We start from the raw sequence: 23,672 nt of genomic DNA, 5'->3' as shown, positions 1-23,672 counted from the left end.
GTGGTGGAGGCAGGTAGAATAGGGTCTTTTAAAAGATTATTAGATCACCAACATCGAAGTACTCGAGCTGGCAGAGTCCGCAAGCATCGAATCCACGCTGCTGAAGACCCAACTGCGCTGGGTGGGTCACATCTCCAGAATGGAGGACCATCGCCTTCCCAAGATCGTGTTATATGGCGAGCTCTCCACTGGCCACCGAGACAGAGGTGCACCAAAGAAGAGGTACAAGGACTGCCTAAAGAAATCTCTTGGTGCCTGTCACATTGACCACCGCCACTGGGCTGATCTCGCCTCCAACCGTGCATCTTGGCGCCTCACAGTTCAGCGGGCAGCAACCTCCTTTGAAGAAGACTGCAGAGCCCATCTCACTGACAAAAGACAAAGGAGGAAAAACCCAACACCCAACCCCAACCCACCAATTTTCCCTTGCAACCGCTGCAACCATGCCTGCCTGTCCCGCATCGGACTTGTCAGTCACCAACGAGCCTGCAGCAGTCGTGGACATACCCCTCCATAAATCTTAATCCGCGAAGCCAAGCTAAAGAAGAAGAAAGAAGATAGAAACATAGAACTGACACCAATGGAGGGTTACACAATAGGAAAACTCCAGGTTAGAGATGGTTATTAGGTCAGCACAACAGTATGGGCCGAAAGGCCTGTACTATGTTGTAGATTTCTATGTACTAACCCAAAATATACGAAAAATAAAATATAAGAATCCTACTTCAATGGATCCAAAGAAGCACAGTATCCTGGAGTCCTGATATAGGGCTTCGAACCAAATCGACAATTCCTTCCCCCCACCCCCCCCCCCCCCCCCCACCACCCTCACCACCGATACCTATCAATCTGCTGAGTTCCTCCATGGAAAGCATATCTTATGCCTTCATTCAAAGCCAAGATGACCCCATGAAAATTTGTTCCAATCAGTTATCTTGAACTGTCATTGCCTCCGCAGTAAAAATACAGAAATGTGTGACACCTGCCATCACAATGTGTCACCTTAATTGTTTGAAAATGCATATCCCATTAAAATCAATATTATTTTGATTGTTAAGACAGTAATTTTCTCAGGAGCCACACATCTCTTCTGTCTTTTAGTTTGTTTTTCCAACAATGATTAGTGACTTTATTCCTACTTCAGTAAAATGGAAGTTATGCTTTCTCCCCATTTTCTTGTCACCCCTCAGTTTTCACATTCCCTTTTTTCTTCCCACCCAACCACAGGCACTTCCCTCACTATGGAAAAACCTCAGTCAGGTTAACCAAAGCAACATGCAGGCTAAAGCTTTAAGGCATGATATTGTATTCATGCGTCAACAGTGACTTAATGGTAGAATTCTTAAATAAATCAGGTTGTGAGTTCAATTCCAAGTTAGTGGCTATGAACATAAAATCTAAGCAGTCAAAGCAAAAAAAAACTGCTCTATTAGAAATGTTATATTTCAAAATGAAGGTGAAATCAGAAAGGTACATCCACACAACCTTCTTGTAAAAAGAAATCATTTGCCAGTATTCAATGATGTGTAGGTGCATTGACCACAGACAACTAACATCACCTTTCCTGTACAATATCACAATGTTTAGCTTGCAGAAAATAACATGAATATTTTGGCTGCCATGTTTTCTCTGCACCAATACTGACATTACTTGAAATATCAGTGAGATGTGTTGCATTAAAGCAGACCTTTCATTTTTTTTCTGATTATCTGAGAAATAAAGGCTTTTGATATAACTGTAAAATATAGGTTTTATATCTGATTTTTGATGTTAAATTTGGACTCAGTGAGACACCTATTTTTTCCTGCCACAAGGCGTGTTTTGAACCTTGTCAATTATCTTTGGGGATAGGTGGGTGTCACTCACTTGGTATCTTGTTGCAATCAAACTCTTATGTCTGGCTGAGAGTTCAGTCAAGGATGTTCTGTTTCCAGCTATGCCTCTGTCTAATTGCCTCAGACATAAGTATCATTAAAAAAAACTTGCAGACATTTCAAGCAAGGAGTTTGCTCCTTGAAGGAGTAACAGGACAATAATTTAGTGTGGAAAAAAATAGAAAAATAGTCTTCTTAGAGGGGAGTGGAGATAATGGTAAGAATGATTGTAATTTTTTTTTAATTTAAACTTTGACATGCAGCACAGTAACAGGCCCTTCTGGCCCATGAGCCTGTGTTGCTCAAATTCCCCAATTAACCTACAACCCCTGTAGATTCTGGAGGGTGGGAAGAAACAGGAGGACCCAGAGGAAATCCACACAAACATGGACAAGAATGGACAAACTTGTCACAGACAGCAACAGATTTGAACTAGGTTGCGGGTGCTATAACAGTATTGCGCTAACTGTGCTGCGTGTTGGATAACTTGCATGCTCTCCCACATCCCAAAGCTGTGCAAACTGATAGATTCATTGGCCACCATAAATTGATCTATAAGTGTAGGTGAGGGGTGGAATATGGGAGAGTTGAAGAGAATGTGGGAAGAATAAAATAAACATTTAATGTCTCCACCAAACACCAGGGTGGTTGATGTTTAGTGCAGGTGCGATCAAACAGCCTGTTTTTATGGTGCAGCCCTCTCTCAAACGGTGCCACTGGGTTATAGAACTCACAGTTCTGAGGTGCTAGAGATGGGAATGCATAACAATACTTATTGCTTATTGACAGAGTGATAAGAACATTATATTTAGCAATTCACATATTGGAGTGCACTGACCCCGATCCAAACTGGTCACTGGTTAGTTGAGTTGAGAGATGCTGAATCTCTAACTAGCAGGTACTGGTAAATATGGGTCATAGATTACAGTCTGAATGAGATTGCCAGAGTGGAAATTTAATGGCTGCAGGACCAAGTAGCGATGTACCCATGCAGATGATTTGGAAACCACTGCATATGTCAAGGATTGTGAAGTGTGGAATGACATAAAGCAGGGATATGTACAATTTCCGTGGGAAAAGGTAGCATTTTAACAGACATTTGTATACATGTTGCATTGGGGAAATGAATATGGAAAAATGGAAAAATAATATCTCCTGATACTGTTCACGGTTAGAGTAATCTTAATAAAGTATATATATATAAAGATAAACTGCATTCTTGAAATATTCTGAGAGCACAATGGATTTATAGTTTTAACAGACTGTAAAAAGTTGAGTCTTGAACATGTTAGAATCAGAATTTATTGTCATGAACAAGTCATGGAATTCGGTGTTTTGCACCAGCATCATAGTGCAGTCATTCATATTATAACCATCTTACAACATTACTAGAAATAAAAAACATGAAAACAATAGTGACCAAAAAGTTAGGAATCTGATGGCAGTGGGGAAGAAGCTTGAGTGCTCGTCTTTAGGCTACTATACCTTTTTCCTATTGGTAGCAGAGTGAAGAGGGCATGGCCTGGGTGATGGGGGTCTTTGAATATAGAAGCTGCTTTTTTAAGACACCGCCTTATGTAGATGTCCTCGATGAAGTCAAGTCTGGTGCCTGTGAAGTCGCAGGCTGAGTTTTAACAACACTCTGGAGTTTATTCTTGTCCTGAGAGCTGGCACGTCTGTACCAAGCAGTGATGCAACCAGCCAGAATCCTCTCCACAGTAATGTTCGCCTGTAGAGGTTTAAAAGAATCTTTGGTGACTTACTGAATCACCTGAGACACCTCACAAAGTATAGCCACTAATGAGCCTTCTTTGTGATTGCATCAATGTGGAGGTTCTGTGGCAGATCCTCGGAGATGTTGACACCCAGGAATTTGAAATTCTTGACCCTCTCCACTACTGAGCCTTCAAAGAGGACTGGGTCATGTTCCCCTGACTTCCTCCTGAAGTCCACAATCATCTCCTTGGTTTTGCAAAGGTTGGGCACAAGGTTGTTGTTGTTACACCATTCAATGAGCTGATCCATCTCCCTTCTGTCCACTTCCTCATTGCTTTTGGTGATTCTGCCGACTGTGGTGTCATCGGCAAACTTGTAAATAGCATTGGAATTGTGTCTGGCCCCACAGTCATGGGTGTATAATGAGTAGAGCAGAGGGCTAAACTCTGATCCTTGGTGCGTACCTGTGTTGATGATTAGTGAGGAGGAGTCGTTGTTTCCAATTTGTACTGACTGTGGTCTTTCAATATGAAAGTCGAGGATCCAGTTGCAGAGGGGGGTAGAGAGGCCTAGAGTTTGTAGCTTCTTGACCAGCTCTGAGGGAATATTGGTATTGTAGGCCGATCTGTAGTCAATGAAGACCAGCTGTATGCATGAATTTCTGTTTTTGAGATGATCCAGAGTTGAGTGGAAAACCAGTTATATTGCATCTGATGTGAAACGATTGTGACGATAGGCGTATTGCAGTGGGTCCAGATCTTTGCTTAGGTACATGTTAATTCTGGCCATGACCAACCTCCTAAAGCATTTCATCACAGTAGAAGTTAGTGCTACTGGATGATAGTCGTTGAGGCAGCTCACTCTGCTCTTCTTGTGCAACAGGGTGATTGATGCCCTTTTGAAGCAGGTGGGAATCTCTGACTGCAGCAATAAGAGGATGAAAATGTCCGTGAACACTCTGGCTAGTTGCTGTTTATGATCATGATAGCAAAATATTAGGATGAAAGATGTTGATTGCAGAATGCCAATGAAGGGAAATGTGAAATAGAGAAATAAGCATGTAAAATCAAGTAACAAATTGGTTAGATAATGGGCCAAGCAAAACCATTCCAGAGCCACAGAGACCTTGAGAGGAGAAGAAATGCTTATGGAAAATTGGTAAGGAAATCAACCTGAGGAAAATGAATCATGCCCTAAATGAATCTTCAAATGGGCTTAAGGAGCCAAGCAGCCAACTTCTACCTCTAATTCTTCAGTTCTTATGTCCTTTTATAGAAAACAATGCATTAGAAACTTCTCCAACCTGTTCCAACTCCATAGAGGTCAGAAGGGAAACATTATTTCTCAATGGAAATGCATTTTCCAACACATATTTGGCAATGTACTATCATGGAAGAGCTACTTACAGCCCAATGTTTTTTTGTCTAAATAATATGAATTAGGGAGCTGGTTGTGCAGAAGTCAGCTGAAAAAAAGACAAAAGGTTGTTAAAATCAATCGATATCTGAGGCAAGCTGGTGGTAACAGTCGGTCTTTGAAATATTCTGGTCACGTAATTTTTAATTTTAATTGTGTTCTGCTGCTTCATTCCAACCAAGATAGAGACACTGATTTAATTATGCCAAAAGCATTTTTAGTCCATGTGTTGCAGAAGGCCCAACATGGGTGGATTTCTCAAGTCACTCACTTAATGTGAGTGATTAATGGAAAACACAAACTGGCATTTGTCAGTGAAACTAGTGACTAAAATCCCAAGTGCATTATTACTGGACAACATTTGTAATTCATTCAAACACTTCTCATCTTTATCGTACATTACAACCAGCCAGCATTGCTAAATATTCCTGGCATACAACCACACACTCCCCCAGACTCCAGCAGATGACTAAATAAGGTTTAAGTTCTCAACTTCTGTACAGATAGGATATTGTGCACATTTGGCAATGTTTTGTTGGGAGCTACCAAACTGCGTTAGCCACTGATCTGATGGAATTTTGGAAGAGGTGCCTGCAGTTTCCTCTTGACAGAACTTAAAGCTGACAATTTCCCAGGTCCAAGGATCCTAAGGTATTAAATGTGGCATGAAATATAGTTGATGCAGTTGTTTTAAAAATCTCAAAAATAACAAATATAATTTCTTTATTCAAAAGAGACCTAGACAAAATGACAAACTACAGGCCAGTTTGTTTAACATCTGGTAATAAAGAGTGTGTTATAAACTAGACTGAATAATGAAGATTTTGCTTCCCGAACACTTTTGGATGTACTTTATGGATTTTGAGCTGCTGAGCATGAAAATTACTTAAAAATTTCCTATCACGTACCATTTCTTTTAGATATAACCATTTTTGTGATTTCCTGTCATATTTTAAGTTTACTTCAAGCATAAAAAGCATTAAGTGCCACATATTGAAAATTCATTTTCTGTATTCACACTTGGACTTCTTCCCTGCTGATCTCGGTGCAGTCATTGTGGCACGTGGCATGGGAAAGTATCAGGGCAACTAGAATCCCATCAATGATGGCTAATTATTGTTAGAGACACTGACACGAAGGGCATCAAATGCTGAATTATTTTAAAGTTTCTCCAACTTCCTACATGATACAGAAAATCTGAAATTATCTTTGTGCTCAGATTGAAGTTACCATAATCCCCTTTTTTTCAGGAAACATAGGAAGCAAACTTTTAGAAAGGTTTGCTGTCCAGTGTTTTTAAAGACTTTACAGCAGTCAGTTTTTAATGAAATTAAGGTGTTCAGGCAAAATCAATTGGGATTTGTGAAAAGAAAATCATGTTTGACTGATTTATTCGCAGCAGTAGCATGTCGCATGGATAAAGGAGATCCAATAAATGTAGTATGGTGATTAAAAATTCAGGATATTCAGATAAATTGGCCATGGTTTTGAAAAAGGTTGGTAAAATATAATTAGTGGTGTGCTACCAAGATTGGCACTGAGGTCTCAACCTTTCCTTAGAATTTATACAAATGATGTGGATGTGTACTGTGAAGGGTCATGGCTGTCACCACTGCCCACTACCCACTACTCATTTGGAGTAACACTACTTGTTTGGCCCTGCCCCACCTATTATTGTCCAATTTAAATTCCTTTGTACTTGGCCTTCATAATCAGCTCAACTTTGCTGGTGCTGAGCCATCGGCTCCCGGTAAATTACTTGAGTTGGACTCTCCAGCCAGTTTGTACTTGGCCTTGGGCCATAGCTGTTGTAATCAGATCAACCTTGCTGGCATTGAGCTATTGACACCTTGTGAACTATCTGGGCTGGGGTGGACCACACCAGCATAGATGGGATCCCGACCTCTGCCATTTATGTCCTGTGGAAGGAGCTTTGTGGGGGGAAATCTGGCCAGGGAAAAACCCACAACTACCCTGGGATCAAGCCCAGGGCTGCCCTCGCCAACACAGGCACTACCTCTAACCCTGTCCCACTTGAACCACCCACTCTCCTCCCCTCAAGGCTGTCCCATCACCAGCAGGAACCTTCACCCACTGAGGGGCAGACCTCTATCCCCCCTCTCATAGGATGAAGGCCAGAGCCCCTGGCACTTGTTCCATTGCCCTCTCCCACCCAGGGGACCCGAGACCATTTATACCCACTGCTGTCAATTTTTTAAAGGGATAGTCCCTTTACACCAACAGAGGCCAAGTCACATTTGGAATCACATGGACCACAGTTGTAGTTGGGGCAACCAAAGGAGAACCAGTCGTTGTCCCACTCCCTCCAAGGTTGTCTGAGGCCGACAGTACTGTGGTACGCTATTGGACAGAAGCGAACACATAAAACATAAAGACTGTACAACAGGCTTTATTCGACATAAACTTCCACAGAGCCAGCTGTGAGATTGTACTGCTGTAAAAGGGCCGGCTCAGGCTTATATCCTGGAGGGTGATTGACACCCGAGCGGGTGGGGCTTGGTCCATTCAGGTCAGCTGATTGACACCCGGCCAGGTGTTGTCTTGTTCCCATGCCCTTCTGCAGGTACAGAGGTTTCCCCCTGCAGTAGGCCAGTGGTGTATCACCACAAGTACAGACACCCCAACAAGTCTGCCCCCCTCTTGCTGCCGCCATGCTGACTTAATCACCCCAGGGGTGGATTTAGCCAATGTCTTATCGATTCCTCTCCATCCCAGCCCCAAGAGCAATCTACAGGAGACAATATACATTAATCTCCCACAATTTACAATGCATTCAACTTCCCCTAGAGATGTCAATTGTCCATTATACCATTGTCTCAGAGTCCATTCATATGCTGATCTCTTCTTGGGCCATTAATATTGATAAAGTGAAGTGTCCTATCCAGAATATCCTGTTTCTTGGAATTCCAGGACACTCAGGCCAAAGAGGTATTCCCAAGACTACCCAGATCAAAATGTTGAATTTTGCCATCCCCTCAAATAAAACAGACACCCAGAGCTTTGTGGACCTGCTAGATTATTGGAGGCACCATATTGGATCCACCTTACCATGCTCCTTACACCATGGTATTGGATCTCCCATAAGCAAGCCACATTCTTATGGGGACCCGAACAACAGGCTGCTTTTGACACAGCAAAACACGTTGTTATACAAGGACAGTCATTCACTCCCCGCCAGGCAGGTGCTCCTTTTAAATTAAAGGTCTTGGCCAGTGAGGCCATCTATGAATAGAGCCTCTGGCAAAGATCCAAGAATGCAAGTCCTGCTAAGCTTCTGGACAAAATCTCCAACTGGTACTGCCACTTGCTACAACCCATTCGATATCAGGACATCGGCCAACACTTCCCTCAGAATCACTTATGATTTTGCTACTGAACAAGAAGACATAGTTTGTCATGTATTCTTCAAAAAGGTCTCAGTAGATGGGCAACAGCTGTTTCTACGGAAACTTCCAACTTTTTTTTAAATGGACCTTCCAAGTACAGCTTTTGTAATGGACTTTTTTTAATGGCATCCTCTACTCTGCATAATGTCAGGAAATGGAAGTTACAATTTGTACATTTACAGTATCGTTAAAATTTATAGTTGTTGATCCTTGCATCCGGTGAAATGGTGCAGCCGAGATAGGTAAACTGGTTGACCGTTTTGAGTTTTGTGTGCCCGATGGAGATGTGGGGGGGCTGGTAGTCCTGGTGGGGAGCTGGCTGATGGAGGACCTCAGTTTTATTCAGGCTGACTTCCAGGCCAAACATTTTGGCAGTTTCCGCAAAACAGGACATCAAGCACTGAAGAGCTGGCTCAGAACGGGCAACTAAAGCGGCATCGTCTGGAAAGAATAGTTCACGCACGAGTTGCTCTTGTGTCTTGGTGTGAGCTTGCAGGCGTCTCAGATTGAAGAGACTGCCATCCATGCGGTACCAGATGTAAACAGCGTCTTCATTGTTGAGGTCTTTCATGGCTTGGTTCAGCATCATGCTGAAGAAGATTGAAAAGAGGATTGGTGCGAGAATGCAGCCTTGCTTCACGCCATTGTTTATGGAGAAGGGTTCAGAGAGCTCATTGCTGTATCTGACCCGACCTTGTTGGTTTTCGTGCAGTTGGATAACCATGTTGAGTAACTTTGGGGGGCATCTGAGGCGCTCTAGTATTTGCCAAAACCCTTTCCTGCTCACGGTGTCGAAGGCTTTGGTGAGGTCAACAAAGGTGATGTAAAATCCTTTGTTTTGTTCTCTGCACTTTTCTTGGAGCTGTCTGAGGGCAAAGACCATGTCAGTAGTTCCTCTGTTTGCGCGAAAGCCTCACTGTGATTCTGGGAGAACGTTCTCGGCGACACTAGGAATTATTCTATTTAGGAGAATCCTAGCGAAGATTTTGCCTGCAATGGAGAGCAGCCCTATAGTTTGAGCAACAGACTCGCCAAGGCAAATAGCGCCTTTGGAATACTACACAAAAGAGTCTGGAAAAACAACCACCTGAAAAACCGCACAAAGATAAGCGTATACAGATCTGTTGTCATACCCACACTCCTGTTCGGCTCCGAATCATGGGTCCTCTACCGGCATCACCTACGGCTCCTAGAACGCTTCCACCAGTGTTGTCTCCGCTCCATCCTCAACATACATTGGAGCGACTTCATCACCAACATTGAAGTATTCGAAATGGCAGAGGCCGACAGCATCGAATCCACGCTGTTGAAGATCCAACTGCGCTGGGTAGGTCACGTCTCCAGAATGAAGGACCATCGCCTCCCCAAGATCGTGTTATATGGAGAGCTCTCCACTGGCCATCGTGTCAGAGGTGCACCAAAGAAGAGGTACAAGGGCTGCCTAAAGAAAGCTCTTGGTGCCTGCCACATTGACCACCGCCAGTGGGCTGATATCACCTCAAACCGTGCATCTTGGCGCCTCACAGTTCGGCAGGCAGCAACCTCCTTTGAAGAAGACCGCAGAGCCCACCTCACTGACAAACGACAAAGGAGGAAAAACCCAACACCCAACCCCAACCAACCAATTTTCCCTTGCAACCGCTACAACCATGTCTGTCTGTCCTGCATCGGACTCATCAGCCACAAACGAGCCTGCAGCTGACGTGGACATTTACCCCTCCATAAATCTTCATCCGCAAAGCCAAGCCAGAGAAAGAAGAAGAAAATTTATAGATTCATTATTGTGGTTTGTGGATGCAAATTTACAATTTGTAAGTCGATTGTCATTGATCAGACCATGGTAGGGTACACTGTATATATTTTGTTTCACAATGAAAGCATCAGCCCAAATCTCCAATTGACAAAAAAAACACCTCATGGGGTGGGGGCTTCGAGAGCACTTATTTAAAAACACTAAATTGGCTGGCTTTCAGTCCTGACTCCTTCTGGCTATTGTTACAGGGATCCAACACTTGTGGCTCCCACTGATAGAGAATGCAAGCAGGAACAGCATCCTGGTGACAAATGCCAGCCCAGAAAAACAGGGCACCCTGGGTACAACCTGGATGAATACTTGCCATCCTGTCCCCTGTCTCACAACAGGAATTCATGGTGATAGGCATCTTGGATCTGTGCTTAGGGTGAGCTCAAGTGTGAGGTCAAGATGTGGGATGCACAAGCCAAGATGAATGACCTTGCTCTGCCTGCTCACAGACATTGGTCATTAGGGTGTTCACATTTGCCAGCCAAGCTGGAGAAACCAGGCATATGAGTCGGTGACCAAACAAATTCCTTTTGCTATCCTCTCCTCTGACACTGGGGAGCAGCTCCCACAGTACCTTGCTCCATCGGTAACGTAGCCACCCTATTTGATTAGGGGTGGAGGCTGGTGAGGCATTATCAATGAATTTGATTATGTGCATTGTCCAGCATACAGAAGGCACTTGTGTATATATTGACCCATTTGATTAGAATTATTTTTTTTTAATATGTCTTTTTGTTTTTACTTACAACATATACATGGAGTTATTGATGGTCTTCATAATGATTGTTAAGTGGTGTGAATTCTGAGGGGTGGATTATATTGTGAAGGGTCATGGCTGTCATGTGACAGCACTGCCAAACTACTTGTTTGGAGGACACACCACCTATCAATTAAGGTTTGGCCCTGCCACACCCATTAGTGCACACCTTGGCATTGGCCAATTTAAATTCCTTTGTACTAGGACTTGGGCCTTTGGCCTTTGTAATCTGCTTACCATTGCTGGCCCTGAGCCATTGGGTCTCCGTTAATTATCTGGGCCAGCACTATAAAGGCCACCACATGCGCTTGGTTCTTCTTCTTTGCCATTGTGGGATCACTCTGCTTCACTCCAGGCCTAGAACCATGGAATGCTGCTGGAGAAACTGTTGGTAATGTGTGCACTCTTCTAGGGTTGGGAGCATGTTTAATTAGTGTCTCTAGTAACATAGAGCTGTGTCTGCACGGAGTCAATGGGTGGAGGGTATTGCTACAGTATCATGTTATTATCAGTCTTTAGTTTATAACATTATTTATCTAATGGACTTTGTGGGTTGGATACAGGGTCACTTACACAAAGACAAATCACACAATTGTGTTATTCGACAAGAGCAGTCTTTTGGAGACTGCTTGGCTGAAGTTGGCACAGTCATAAAACCAAATGGATTGTTCTACTGAAAGTTGAAGACAATGGATGTTTGTTCAGAAAGGCATCTGCTTACACAAAAAAAAAGCCATCTGCTTGTTAGCTGTGTATACAAGCTAGAGACATTTACTCATCGACTCATCTTTCTGGAGAAAAGGAAACTTGAGAGCCAGTGATGATGTCATGTCATGTTATTGGGACACTTCAATAAGGCATCTTTAATATTGAAGCCAGAAATGCAGTAACCTTCAAAGAGAGAGGTACTGTTGTGCATTCTCCCTTTGATAGGGAAGGAACACAGAATCAGTGGCTTTGAACAAAAAGGCCACTTTGACTGTTTCTTTGTCAAGAGAGGGTAGTTCTGCCTGTCCATTTGTATAGGTCATTTCATTTAACCCTTGCATAGGTTTATGATATCATCGTGTGAAACACAAGTTCTGAAACCTCCATGCAAGAGAGGGGAATTTGTGAAAAGTCATTTGTATGAACAAATATTTCACTGAAAGCAAATCTACAAGAATTCGTGAGTTTAAGAACTTTTGAACAGCATTTTAAAGACTGAGTTTCAACACAAAAGATTTTTAAGACTGGAATGTTAAAATTAACTTTTCAGAATCATGCCTGAGCTGTAATGGTTTGGGACCTGCCACACGCACACATATATACATTTGCACATAGTGGAGTTAAGATTAGAGTTAAGTAAGCTTTTATATTATTAATATTTATTAATAAAAAAAATATTGTTTTGAAGATACCATTGTCTTGATGAATTCCTATTGCTGCTGGTCTGTGTCGTAACAGTATTGTATTGATTTTTCTTTGATTATCAAATGTACCCAGTTCAGAAAGGGGTGCGTGGGTGTGTGATCCCCACTGCGACTTTCCCAAGCTTGGTCTAAATTGTGCGCATATGTTTTATTTCCGCTTCTACTTTCCCACATTCATTTTAAATTCTCCACATGTGTTTTATTGCCTATCTGACTTTTCCCCACACTCGCTATAAATTGTGCGCGAGTGTTTCATTGCTGATCTAACTTTGCCCATGGCTGTTGTAAATTGTGTGTGTGTGTTGCCCCTGTTGCCATTTTCCTATGTTTGCCTTCTGTAAATAAAATCCTTTACTACCAAAACTAGATGTCCAGACACTTTGCCTTTGAGACCTACCGAATCTGTTTCCTCACTTACAAAAGGATGATGGGATCAAAAATAGACTGTAATTGCTAAATTTGCTGTTTAAAAAGGAACAAAAATTGTAAAGAGGCTAAAAAGAGATACAAACTTGCCAAATGGATTAAAATGTACAAAAAGTTGAGTTGCTATTAGAGACAGGAAAATAAGAAAGTTATAATATCTAACATAATTGAAATACACAAGATACTAAGGGATGTTGACCTGGGTGGATGTGAAAATAATGTTTTACCTTGCAGGAGAATCTAGAATGAATCGTCTTTGAATATTTTTAAGCAGCGGAGTGTGTGAAAACTTCTCATGGTGTGTGGCACAGATGATTTCTTACTCCTGACCCTTCTTTGCATGTTATCATGTAAAATTATGTAAAAGTACAGAGGTGTAAGATTGAAGAGATTAAATGACAAATTCTATGTGATGCAAGGAAACTGGTGACCAACTGAATAACCTTTTCAAAAATTAAGATGAGCTCAGCAATTATTGGCCATCCTATTTGTCTTTGAGAGGCAGTGATGTGCTGCTTTTATCATTGTGAAAAGTAGCCCCTCATTGCCTTATCCAGTACATTTAGTAGTCAGCTCTAAATGCTACACCTGCATGTTTTAAAAATGTAACAAATTTGGCTATATAATGGATATACCTGCACTTTGGCAAAACCTGCTATGCAGTAACTGTAACTGAGGAAACATTTTATGATGGCTTTGACCAACTTTTAGTAGCTGGAAAGGAATTGCCATCAGTCTGAGTGAATACTCCCAATTCAATGACAAGGATCCATTTTTGATCTTCTTTAATATCTTCATCAATTATCTAGTATTCAAATCACATATACATTGTTTACATATTCAGATCATTCAAGTTATTGAATTGCAATTATCATGAAAACTGAAATCAATAAATTACATCTAGCATAGGCAGTTGACTGAAAGATGATATCTTAAAGTGCAAAGTGCTTCAGTTGAATTGGTAATTAAATGGAAGCAAAATAATATATATATAAAACCCAGAAATATGGAATCCTGATTGACAATACATTTAAAATTAATGCAAAGGGATGAATAAGATAGAGGCAGGAAAGTAGTTTCCACTGGAAGGTGAGATGAGAACTGGAAGGTATAGCCTCAAGATTCAAGAGAGTAGATTTAGGATGAAGATTAGCAGGAACTATTTTTTTTTCTTCAAAGAGAAGTGAATCAATGGAATTCTCTGTGCAAAAAAGTAGAGAAAATAGACAGGTTTTTGTTTGGTAAGGGAATTAAAGGATATGGGTAAAAGGTAGGAAGGTGGAGCCAGATAAGCCATGATCTTATTGAATGGCAGAACAGGCTTGATGGGCCAAGTGGCCTGCTGCTGCTCTCATTCCTTATACTTTGATATCCTAACAGTATTTGGAAAGCAAATCAGATGGTCAGATGCTTGAAAACCTGAAATGGTGAGGTTATCATGTCACTTCATGCACACCATACTGCACACAATTCCAGTCACTTTAGAAGAAAAAAGGACATTGAAACAATTACAAGGATATTGAAGAGTGATTAAAGGGTTAAGCAGTGGTTCTCAACCTTTTTCCTTCCACTCACATACCACTTTAAGTAAGCCCTACTCTGTAATTAGTAAGGGATTGCTTAGGGCGGTATGTGAATGGGAAGGAAAGGTTGAGAATCATTGCTTTAGACCCAATTGTTACTGAAATATTTGGCTTGAGAAAAATTGTCTGGGAAACTTTTTCTTTCCATCCACATACCACCTTAAGCAATCGCTTACTAATAACAGAGCACCTATGACATAGGGAATACTTAAAGTGATAAGTGAGTGGAAAGAAAAAAGTTAAGAGCCACTGGGTTAGAGGCATTTGATAATGATGATACATATTTGCATTTTGGAAGATTCGACATCAACCAGGAAAAGTCACTTACTACAAGCTTAATTACTTTGTTCAAAACAATAGAATTGGATGCTCTTTTCCACACTTGTGGCCGAGTTAAACCAAAACCATCCCCTGGAAACATTTCACTGAGTGAGGGGGAAATCTATGATGAAGATTACATCAGGAGAAGGTGTAAACAGATAGGCAATAAAATATCCTACACAGAAATACTTTGCATTGTATATTAAAAAAATTAGGATCTAAGTAAAGCATGTTTGAGATGAACAGATATCCTTCCTTCTCAAACGATTTCAACATGAAACCTTTGTTCTTTCATGTCTGTGTCCATTTTTGTTCCATCAAACAAAAATCAAAAACAAATTCTACATTGCTTACAGTTCCTTTCCAAGCTCAATTAACAGCCACACAGCCACAGGAAATGTGCAAAATATTTTGAACAGCCATAACTATGAGCTAAACAAATACTACTGGTAATACCAACCCAGACCAATGACAAAAAGCTTGGTTGAGGATGAAGATTTTCTGGTGCATGTTACAGAAGAGAGAGCTATGAAGCAGAATAGCTTAGGGAAGACTTCAGGTTTCAAAGTCATGGTTAAGTCTTGCAACATCCACAGGAAGTAAAGATACAGTAAACCTTTACCTCCTATGAATGCTGCAAGACCTACTGAGTTCCTTCAGCATTTCTGTGTTTTTACTACAATCACAGCATCTGTAGACTTCCATGTTTCCCTCTTTAAAGTCACGGTACCAGATGGCACAGATGCAAATGGTGTAATAACTAAAATGTTCACAAACTCAAAAATGGAGAAACAAGAAGGGAAAGGGCATGAAGAGATCTGCAAATAAAAACAAAAATAGCAATGCATTGCTTAAATGACGGGTCCATTTCTAAGATAAAGTGTTAACAAAGGTTCCATTGGTACTTTTAGACAGATGTAAAGATCATATATTATTTTGAAAAAATACGCTCGAGTTATTCCCACTTCACAAAGGACTGGATGGATGCACAGAGGGAGGAGAAATTGTGATAACATACCGACACTGATGGAGAACTAAAATCAGCCTGGCATAATGATGCCAAGGGCTAGTAGATTTAACATTCCCCATTCATAGCCACCCCCACCCCACCTGAATCCCTCAACCAGTCAAGTCTTCCTAGAGTTTCAAAATAAGCTGCTAATTCTCATTTCTCAGTGGAAGGAGAACAGCTATAGTACAAACAAAGGTACTATAGATATGTTTCTAAAGCTGTGACCAAATTACTTGATCAAATGCCCTTGGTGTCAAAAATAGGACCATCAGAAATTGTAGGAATGGTTTAAAAATTATGTTTCAATTTCAAAGAGAAAACTCAATTTTATGACCAAAAAATTAATGACTATGTCCCTCACTCTTCTGGAAAAAGTTTTCCAATGCTTTTAAATGGGTTCATAAAAAGAAAACAACAATTAATTAAAAAAAAATCTCAATGCCAAGTTTGCCACTTAAAATTCAGTGAAGTCATAGAAATGATGTATTGATGGCCTGTCACCAGGATCGATCATTGAGCTCATTGGAAATAAATTCACTTTGTCTTTTAGAGCAGCCTTATTGCTAAATGTCAAGTTACACTATAAATGTTCACCTTGGTGGTGCAAAGATGCAGCAGAGCATGATGAAATATCTGTCAAAACAAAACTGCCCAGTGCCTTTCATGTGAAAGAATCTACAATAAAGGTCATGAACAGACAGCAGCAAGACAGAAAAGTGCTGGCTTTAATGCCTTTCACGACTCACTCGGAGCTTCTGGAGCACCGTGTCAATTGGGAGCAGACATGCAGTTCAAAATGACCAAGGAAACGTAGTGAATTTGATACGATGTGAACAGCTAGTGCAGAAGGGATATGTGAGTGATACACTTTTAAAATGTATCATTGATGTCCTACCTGGTCCACGTGTCATCCCACACCAGCAGCATTGCTCTTGATCTTAAACTAATGTTTGAAATGGCTTGACAAATGCACCAGTCAGCAAGGCTCACATCATTGAACCCCATGAAAAAACACACAAATGGGTTTGCCTACAATAGTGAAGAAAATCTGCAATTACCATGACATTACAAGCATATTTATGCTTGCAATAGTCAAATATTGCGGACCAACTTTTAGGGTAAAATTTAGGGGGTCAAGTATTACTGGCATACTACTTTTGACCGCGGTAAGTACTGCGTCTTTCAAGGCTTCAGGATCGTGGATGGGCCGGTGGGTGGCTGGGGCCTAGGTGAGAGTGCGTGGTCGGGGCATCAGGAGCTCAGATGGACAGGGGCTCTGAGCCAAGCGAGAGTCCACAGTTGGGGCATCAGGGGCTCTGGCTGGCAAGCAGCCAGGGTCTGGGTGAAAAATGGCAGTCGAAGCATTGATAGCTCAGATGAGTGGGCAGCCAGAGCATCAGGAGCTCCGGTGGGCAAATGCCCAGCATCTAGGTGAGACTCCACAGTTGAGCCATTGGGAGCTCCGTAGAGTGGGCAGCCAGGCCAAAAATAGATGGGTTGACTTTTGCATGCAATATATAGAAAATATCAGATATTAGGGCCAAAAATAGGGGGTCAACTTTAAGATGGTATCTACCTCAACACATGTATATACAGAAATTTTGTATGGAAAAGCGAAAAGACCTAAAGATTCAGCAGTCATGCATACATTTGAAGTAATTTTCATGGATTGATATACGTAGCCACCATGGAATAATTTTCATTCAAGGTGCAAACTTTGCTCAACATAGTGGGATAATTCAGACCACTTCAGTGTCAAAGAGAGAGAAGACACATCCTTTGGGCATGACACTGAGTTCCTAATGCTCAGTGCAGGAGATATGACCCATACAGTGTGGCAAAGGACAGGGGATGAGAAAGGAGCAGTCTGCTGTACTTGCACTGCTACTGCAACTTCACGTCTCTACACCCTGTCCCCTGTAAGGATTCCATTCTATTCTCTTAATTCCTCTTTCTCCATCACATCTGCTCCCAGAATGAGGTCTTCCATATTGGATCATCCGAGATGCCCGCCTTCTTCAAAAACTATGGCTTCCACTCCACTTCATCATCAACTCGACCCTCATCCACATAGCCTCCACACATCTGCCCTTCCCCTCTCCACCGCCACATGCAACAAGCACTGGATTCTCCTTGTCCTCACCTAGCACACCACCAGCTTCTGTGTCCAACATATCCTCCTCCGCCATTTCTGCCATTTACTACATAATTCCACCACCAGAAATTTATTACCTTCTCCTCCCCTCTCCACATTCCACAGGGGCCTCTCCCTCTTATGACTCCCCTGTTCACCCTTCCCTTCCCACCAATCACCTCCTTGGCACTTATCAATGTGACAACATGAGGTGCTGCACTTGTGACAACACCTCCTCCTTCACCAGAATTCGGGGCCCTAAACAGTCCTTCAAAGTGAAGTAATGCTTGTGAATCTTTACACTGTCATATACTGCACCCGGTGCTCCCGTTAGAGTCTCCTCTACATCAGAGAGACTGGGAGATTACTTTGTTCAGCACCTTGGCTCTGTCTGCTGCAAAAATGGGGATCTCCCATTGGCCACCCATTTTAATTCCCTATCCCATTCCCTTGCTTACATGTTTGCCCATGGTCTCATGCACTGCCAGACTGAGACCATCTGCAAAGTGGAGGAACAAAACCTCATATTCCAATTGGGCACCTGCCAACTCGTTTACATTTGTATCCCTCCCACCCAATCTATCCCAATGTCACCTTTCCTCTTACTCTGTTTTTCTATCTCTTCCTTTTCCCATTTGTCCCCTAGCTCAACATTCAGAGCCAAACCCCCCACTCCCGCACTCCCCCAATCAATTCTCACCTTTCTTTTGTCCTGTCCTCAAATCCATATCCAATTAACACCTTTTGTCTATTGGTCTGTATTCCTCACTCTGCCCTTTCTTTTAAATCAGGCACCTGTCTGTTTTTCACACATACCTTGAAGAATAGCTCAGATTCAAAAAGTTGGTAAAATATCTTTACCTCCTATGGATGCTGCTGCACCTCCTGAGTTCTTCCAGGATTTCTGTGTTTTTATTAGTCTGCAGGAGTTATAGGAATCCTGAACTGGGTGACATAGATCAATGAGCAGACTAACAATAGGGTGGACAATGGACTTCATAACAGAAACTAATATCTGTACAAGTGGGTTGTCAACAGTTGCACATCAGAGGAGTCTTGGAATAGTAAATGTGAAGACTGTTCTTTTTGGAGGAGAATCTTTGACCAGTTTTCACTAATTAAAAGGCATGGGGCTTAAGACAAGAATAAGGTTTTTGTTCTCTCAGAAGAACTTAATTTATTAGAATCTTCATCTTCAAAGGCAATGGAAGCAGAATCGTTGAATAAGACAGAAGTCGATAGATTCCTCATGAACACTGGGCACTGGTGGGAACATGCCCAGCATTACATCAGCCAAGGAGCTACAGAATGGCAGAAGAGGCTCGAGGATGAGTTGTCTACTTCTGTGGATAATTTGTATAACATAGGTGTTTTGTTTTATTGGGCACATAAACTTTTAAATACCCAGCTTAAAATAGAAACAAACAGATGAAAGAGATGTCAAGAAAGTAACAATCAAATTTGTCACATTCCGATGTACTGCCACCAAGGAAGGTGATGCCACATGACCTAAAGGTCAGTAGGCACATGAAAGAGATAACAGGTGCCTTCACCCAGCTCCCACCATTGACAGTGATGAACAAGTTATATATGAAACAGGATTGAATGCAGGATACATTAACCAACATTCCACTAAATTTTGTCTGAACCAGAGTCAGAAATTTAAGAAAAAAATCTTTACTGAACTCTGGTTGGCTAAGTTTAGTCAGTGGTTTTTAAGTGGTTGACTGATTTTTTGAATCAACTGTTTTAACTGCATATTTTATCCCAACAATGAATTGTATGGGTACACTGTTTCCATCCAACATACAGAATCAAATGATCAAGATTCTTTACTCACTTTCACTTCTCTCTCCAGGTGGTTGATAAAATGAGAGGCCCAAGGAGATAATGGCTGCAAGTTCTAGTATAATAAGTGTCACATCTTGTAGTGCTTCCCAGATTAACTGTAGGAAAGTTTTTGGCTTTTTTGGAGGTATAAAGTTTCTACCAAAAATTTGTTTTCTGTTTTCAAGATCTACAGGATTGCCAGTTAAACCTGTGGAGAAAAAAAGAAATAATTGTGAGCAACACATAAGAATGAAAAGTGCTTAAGCAGTCAAAACCATCAAGTTAGTAACTCACTTTTTTGCCTGTGAACAAGATCATTTCTATCTGAGAAACACATGGAGGAATCAATTCCCAATGTGATCTGGGATGATTCTCCCCTTGCAGGTACTTGCGCACACAAATTAGCTCAGATTGCCCACCCACCCCATGACAGGTTCACATCGGCACCATGCCAGGTAAACCAGACCAATTTCTATGGGGGTACATCATGTGGACCAAGTTGCAAATTTTCCTCCATAATCTGAACAGGAAATGGCAATGAGTTTCCTTTTAATAGACAAATCCAGAGGTCATGTGAATCACCACTAAAACTTCTCACAAGTCTCCCTTCTTATGATCTTGCTTCCTCCCATGCTGAAGCTGGAAACATTTCAGGGTGGCCCAGCAGCTGATCCCAGTCTTTTCCTTCTATTGGTGGTCTGCCTCTAATCCTGATGACAGCCCATCTGGATTGGGAGATAAGTCAGCCTTCAGGGTCCGAACGAGTCTCATGTTATTAAATTGACCTGGGACACATTCTGCCATGAGCAGTGAGAAATTAACTTTGGGCCAGTTGCTGACAGAGATTCACGACTCTGGGTAATTTATGATGCATAATGATTTAAACCAGGTTTACTATTAAAGCTCTGGAGACTTTGTTTGACAAAAATAATAACTTGAGGAATCATACTTAATTCACTTAAAAAAAACTCATCCTAAAGCCGTAATGGAAATCTGAACTGTGTTCAAGCACAGGCAGGATATAATTGTGTTTCTTCAGTAGAGGTTTTAACAAAAGACTAATGAATATAAAAGAAAAAAAAAATATATATATGTAAATCATTAAATGAACTGCACAACTTCATGGAAGCAAATAATTCACAGCCAAAGTATTTTATCCACAAAAATCAAAAATAACAAATCAAATCCCAATGATTTTATAAAGAAATGGAAGACTCCACAACTCATATTTTTAAATTAAATTTAAAAATACTGCATGGTAACAGGCCATTTTGGCCCACGGGTCCGTGCTGCCCAATTATACCTAATTAACCTACACCCCCAGTACGTTTCAAACAGTGGGAGGAAATTGGAGCCCACATAGACACAGAGAAAGCGTACAAATTCCTTACAGACAGCGCAGGATTCAAACACAAGTCCTGATCGCTGCTGCTGTAAAGGCATTGAGCTAACCACTACACCAACTGTGCTGTCCCCTACTTGTAATTCTTGGAATGAATTAAATAAAATGTAATAAAATTTAGTAGTAAATGACATGCATCAATTGCAAACAACATACATCTCTATATTGCCTTTAAATAGGGAAAATATTCTAAAGTACTTCACAAAATAGAAGTGATATGGTGGAATAAAAATGTAACCTCAGTTACAAGTGTTAACTGTGCAATACTACACCACAGACATTTTGTGTTTCACTTTAAATTAAAGCTAAATAAGTGGATTGGAAGTTCAGAAGTCAGACTAATATAAAATAATAGAATTCAAAATTAAATGATTTTTGGTTAAATATCATCTGAAAAATGTTTCAATGAACATGCTGAACATTAAATATTTTTAAGCAAGGTTTGTTTCCATAACACAGCAATCCATAAAATACTTGAGTTTGATCTTCAGCTAGCACTGTTCTAATTTTGGTTTGCATTTTTCTGGGGCCTGCTTTCATCTTAAATAAAATAGCAGCTGATTTTCTGGTGTAATCTTATTTGCTTAATATTCTCAGTTTCAGATGCATCTTGGAATTACACCATGTAGCAAATAGCAAATTTAATGGGGACATTTAAATGACAGGTACAGGAGTAAAATCATGATTTTTTTTATAAATCTTTAAATTGCATTTTAACACTAATGGATCAGGGATCAGAAAACCCAAAGATCAAGCATGAAAACTGATTCACTAAGTTACTGGAGATTACAGGTCCGTCCCCCCCCCCCCCCCCCCCCACACACACTGCTTATTAAATGAGGAGCATTTAGCACCAAGTAAAACTGCTAAATCATATCACATCTTTCCCATCCCCTTTTAAAAAGAAGTGAGCAAGACAGAGAGGCAGAATATTTCTTAAACAGCTGATGTTCAGAGAATCACAGGTGTTGTATACAAGTCAACTCAAAGTCAACTTGTTGATACAGCAGGAAGGCAAAAGTTATGTTCAACTTTATTGTGACAGGATTTGAATGCTGTATTGTGTGCAGTTTTGATATTTTTTCCTAAACAATAAAGATTTCTGTATGGGAATGAGGATTTATTCAATTGGTTGGCTTGACATGGAGAGATTGTGTTGACTCTAATGTTTATATACTGGCTTACAAAGTTCTTACAGGTCTTGCTAGCTATCTGAGGACTCGTGGTCACAGTTTTAGAATAGAGTAGGCTGAAATGAAGGTGGTGAAGCTTTGGAATTCTCAACCTCAAAATTTTGGAGGCTCAGTTATTGACACTACATAAACAAAAATATAAGTTTCTGGATATTCATGGAATCAGGGTGTGGGGGATGTTGCAGGAAAACAGTGCTGAATGAGATCAGTCCTCATCTTGATGAAGGGCAAGGCAAGTTTGAAAGGCTGAATGGTTTCCTCCTCCTTTATTGTGTCTAAATCATCACCGTATACAGTTAAAAATAGATTTCTTGTCAGAGTACAGACACAACACCGCATGCAACTCAGATTTTTTTTTCTGCGGGAGAGGCAGAATTTCTACTTAACGTTAGTGCAGAAAACTGTAAGGGAGAAATGTAAATAAAAAAAGCCATGTAAATAAACCTGTAGAATACAAAAAAAATTAGTAATGAATAATGTGCAATTTAGGAGTCAAGTGCTGATTGAGTTTTTTTAACACTAGCTAAAATTTAACACTTTTTAATCTTTGGAACCAGCAAGATATCATCCTCATAAACATGACATTTGGTAGATAGTCCAAATAGTGCTGAATCTTCAGCTAGTTGGTAATCATGTTAAAAAAAAATCCAATGCCCTTCCCTTTTGAAATGTCTAGACAACATAGTCATAAACTTGGGTAACTGCAAATCTACTATCACTGCTGCTCTGCCAACCAACCACTAAGAGGTATGAATATGCAGTATTGCTGTAAGCAATGATTTTAAACTGCCGTGTTGTTAAATCACCACAGAGCCAGAATGGCAAAATATTTTAATCACAATTTCTGCACAATTAAAAATGTTGATCTTGAAAACTTTTTTTCCCCAAATTAATTTGACTTCCCTATTCATCCTTCCCCTGGCCAGGGTAAACCACAATGGTAAACATTTCCCGACTTCTGTTCTTAAATTCCTGCCAATTATGGAATCCAGTTACTCACGCTGACTCTCTTCACCATCTTCTTCAGTATGATGTTCCAAAGGACCACCAGAAGATATCTGAAACCGCACTAATGGCAGCCTGTTCATCCTGAGGCATCTACTGTCCCACACCAAGACACTGGAGCCTCTCATTCGAGAGCTACTCTTCGCCAATGATGCTACCCTTGATGCCTATGCAAAGACAGCCTTGCATCATATGACATTGTGCTTTGCAAAGGCTGCCGAGCTCTTTGGACTGGAAGTGAGCTTGAAGAAGACAAGAGTTCTCCATCAGCCCACACCACAGATTGAGCCGAAGACAGCCCACTAGTTCATCTACCTGGGGTGCACCATCTCACCAGATGCCAAAATCAATAGAGGTTGACAACATACCGGCAAAAGGCA

The 23,672-nt window shown here is 41.0% G+C and overlaps 1 protein-coding gene across 2 annotated transcripts in view; it reads right to left on the bottom strand.

Moving 5' to 3' along the window:
* Nucleotides 1-23,672, bottom strand: part of atp2b2 (ATPase plasma membrane Ca2+ transporting 2) — a 328,585-nt gene that overhangs the window by 237,366 nt on the left and 67,547 nt on the right. For both annotated transcript variants that reach the window (XM_069937267.1, XM_069937268.1), the window contains exon 2: nt 19,703-19,900. In XM_069937267.1, the coding sequence (XP_069793368.1) occupies nt 19,703-19,900 (198 nt within the window). The remainder of the gene's footprint in view (nt 1-19,702; nt 19,901-23,672) is intronic.

Source organism: Narcine bancroftii, chromosome 5, assembly GCF_036971445.1.
Source record: "Narcine bancroftii isolate sNarBan1 chromosome 5, sNarBan1.hap1, whole genome shotgun sequence".
In the NCBI taxonomy this organism is placed as follows: domain Eukaryota; kingdom Metazoa; phylum Chordata; class Chondrichthyes; order Torpediniformes; family Narcinidae; genus Narcine; species Narcine bancroftii.
This window is presented reverse-complemented; position numbering and strand designations above follow the sequence as displayed.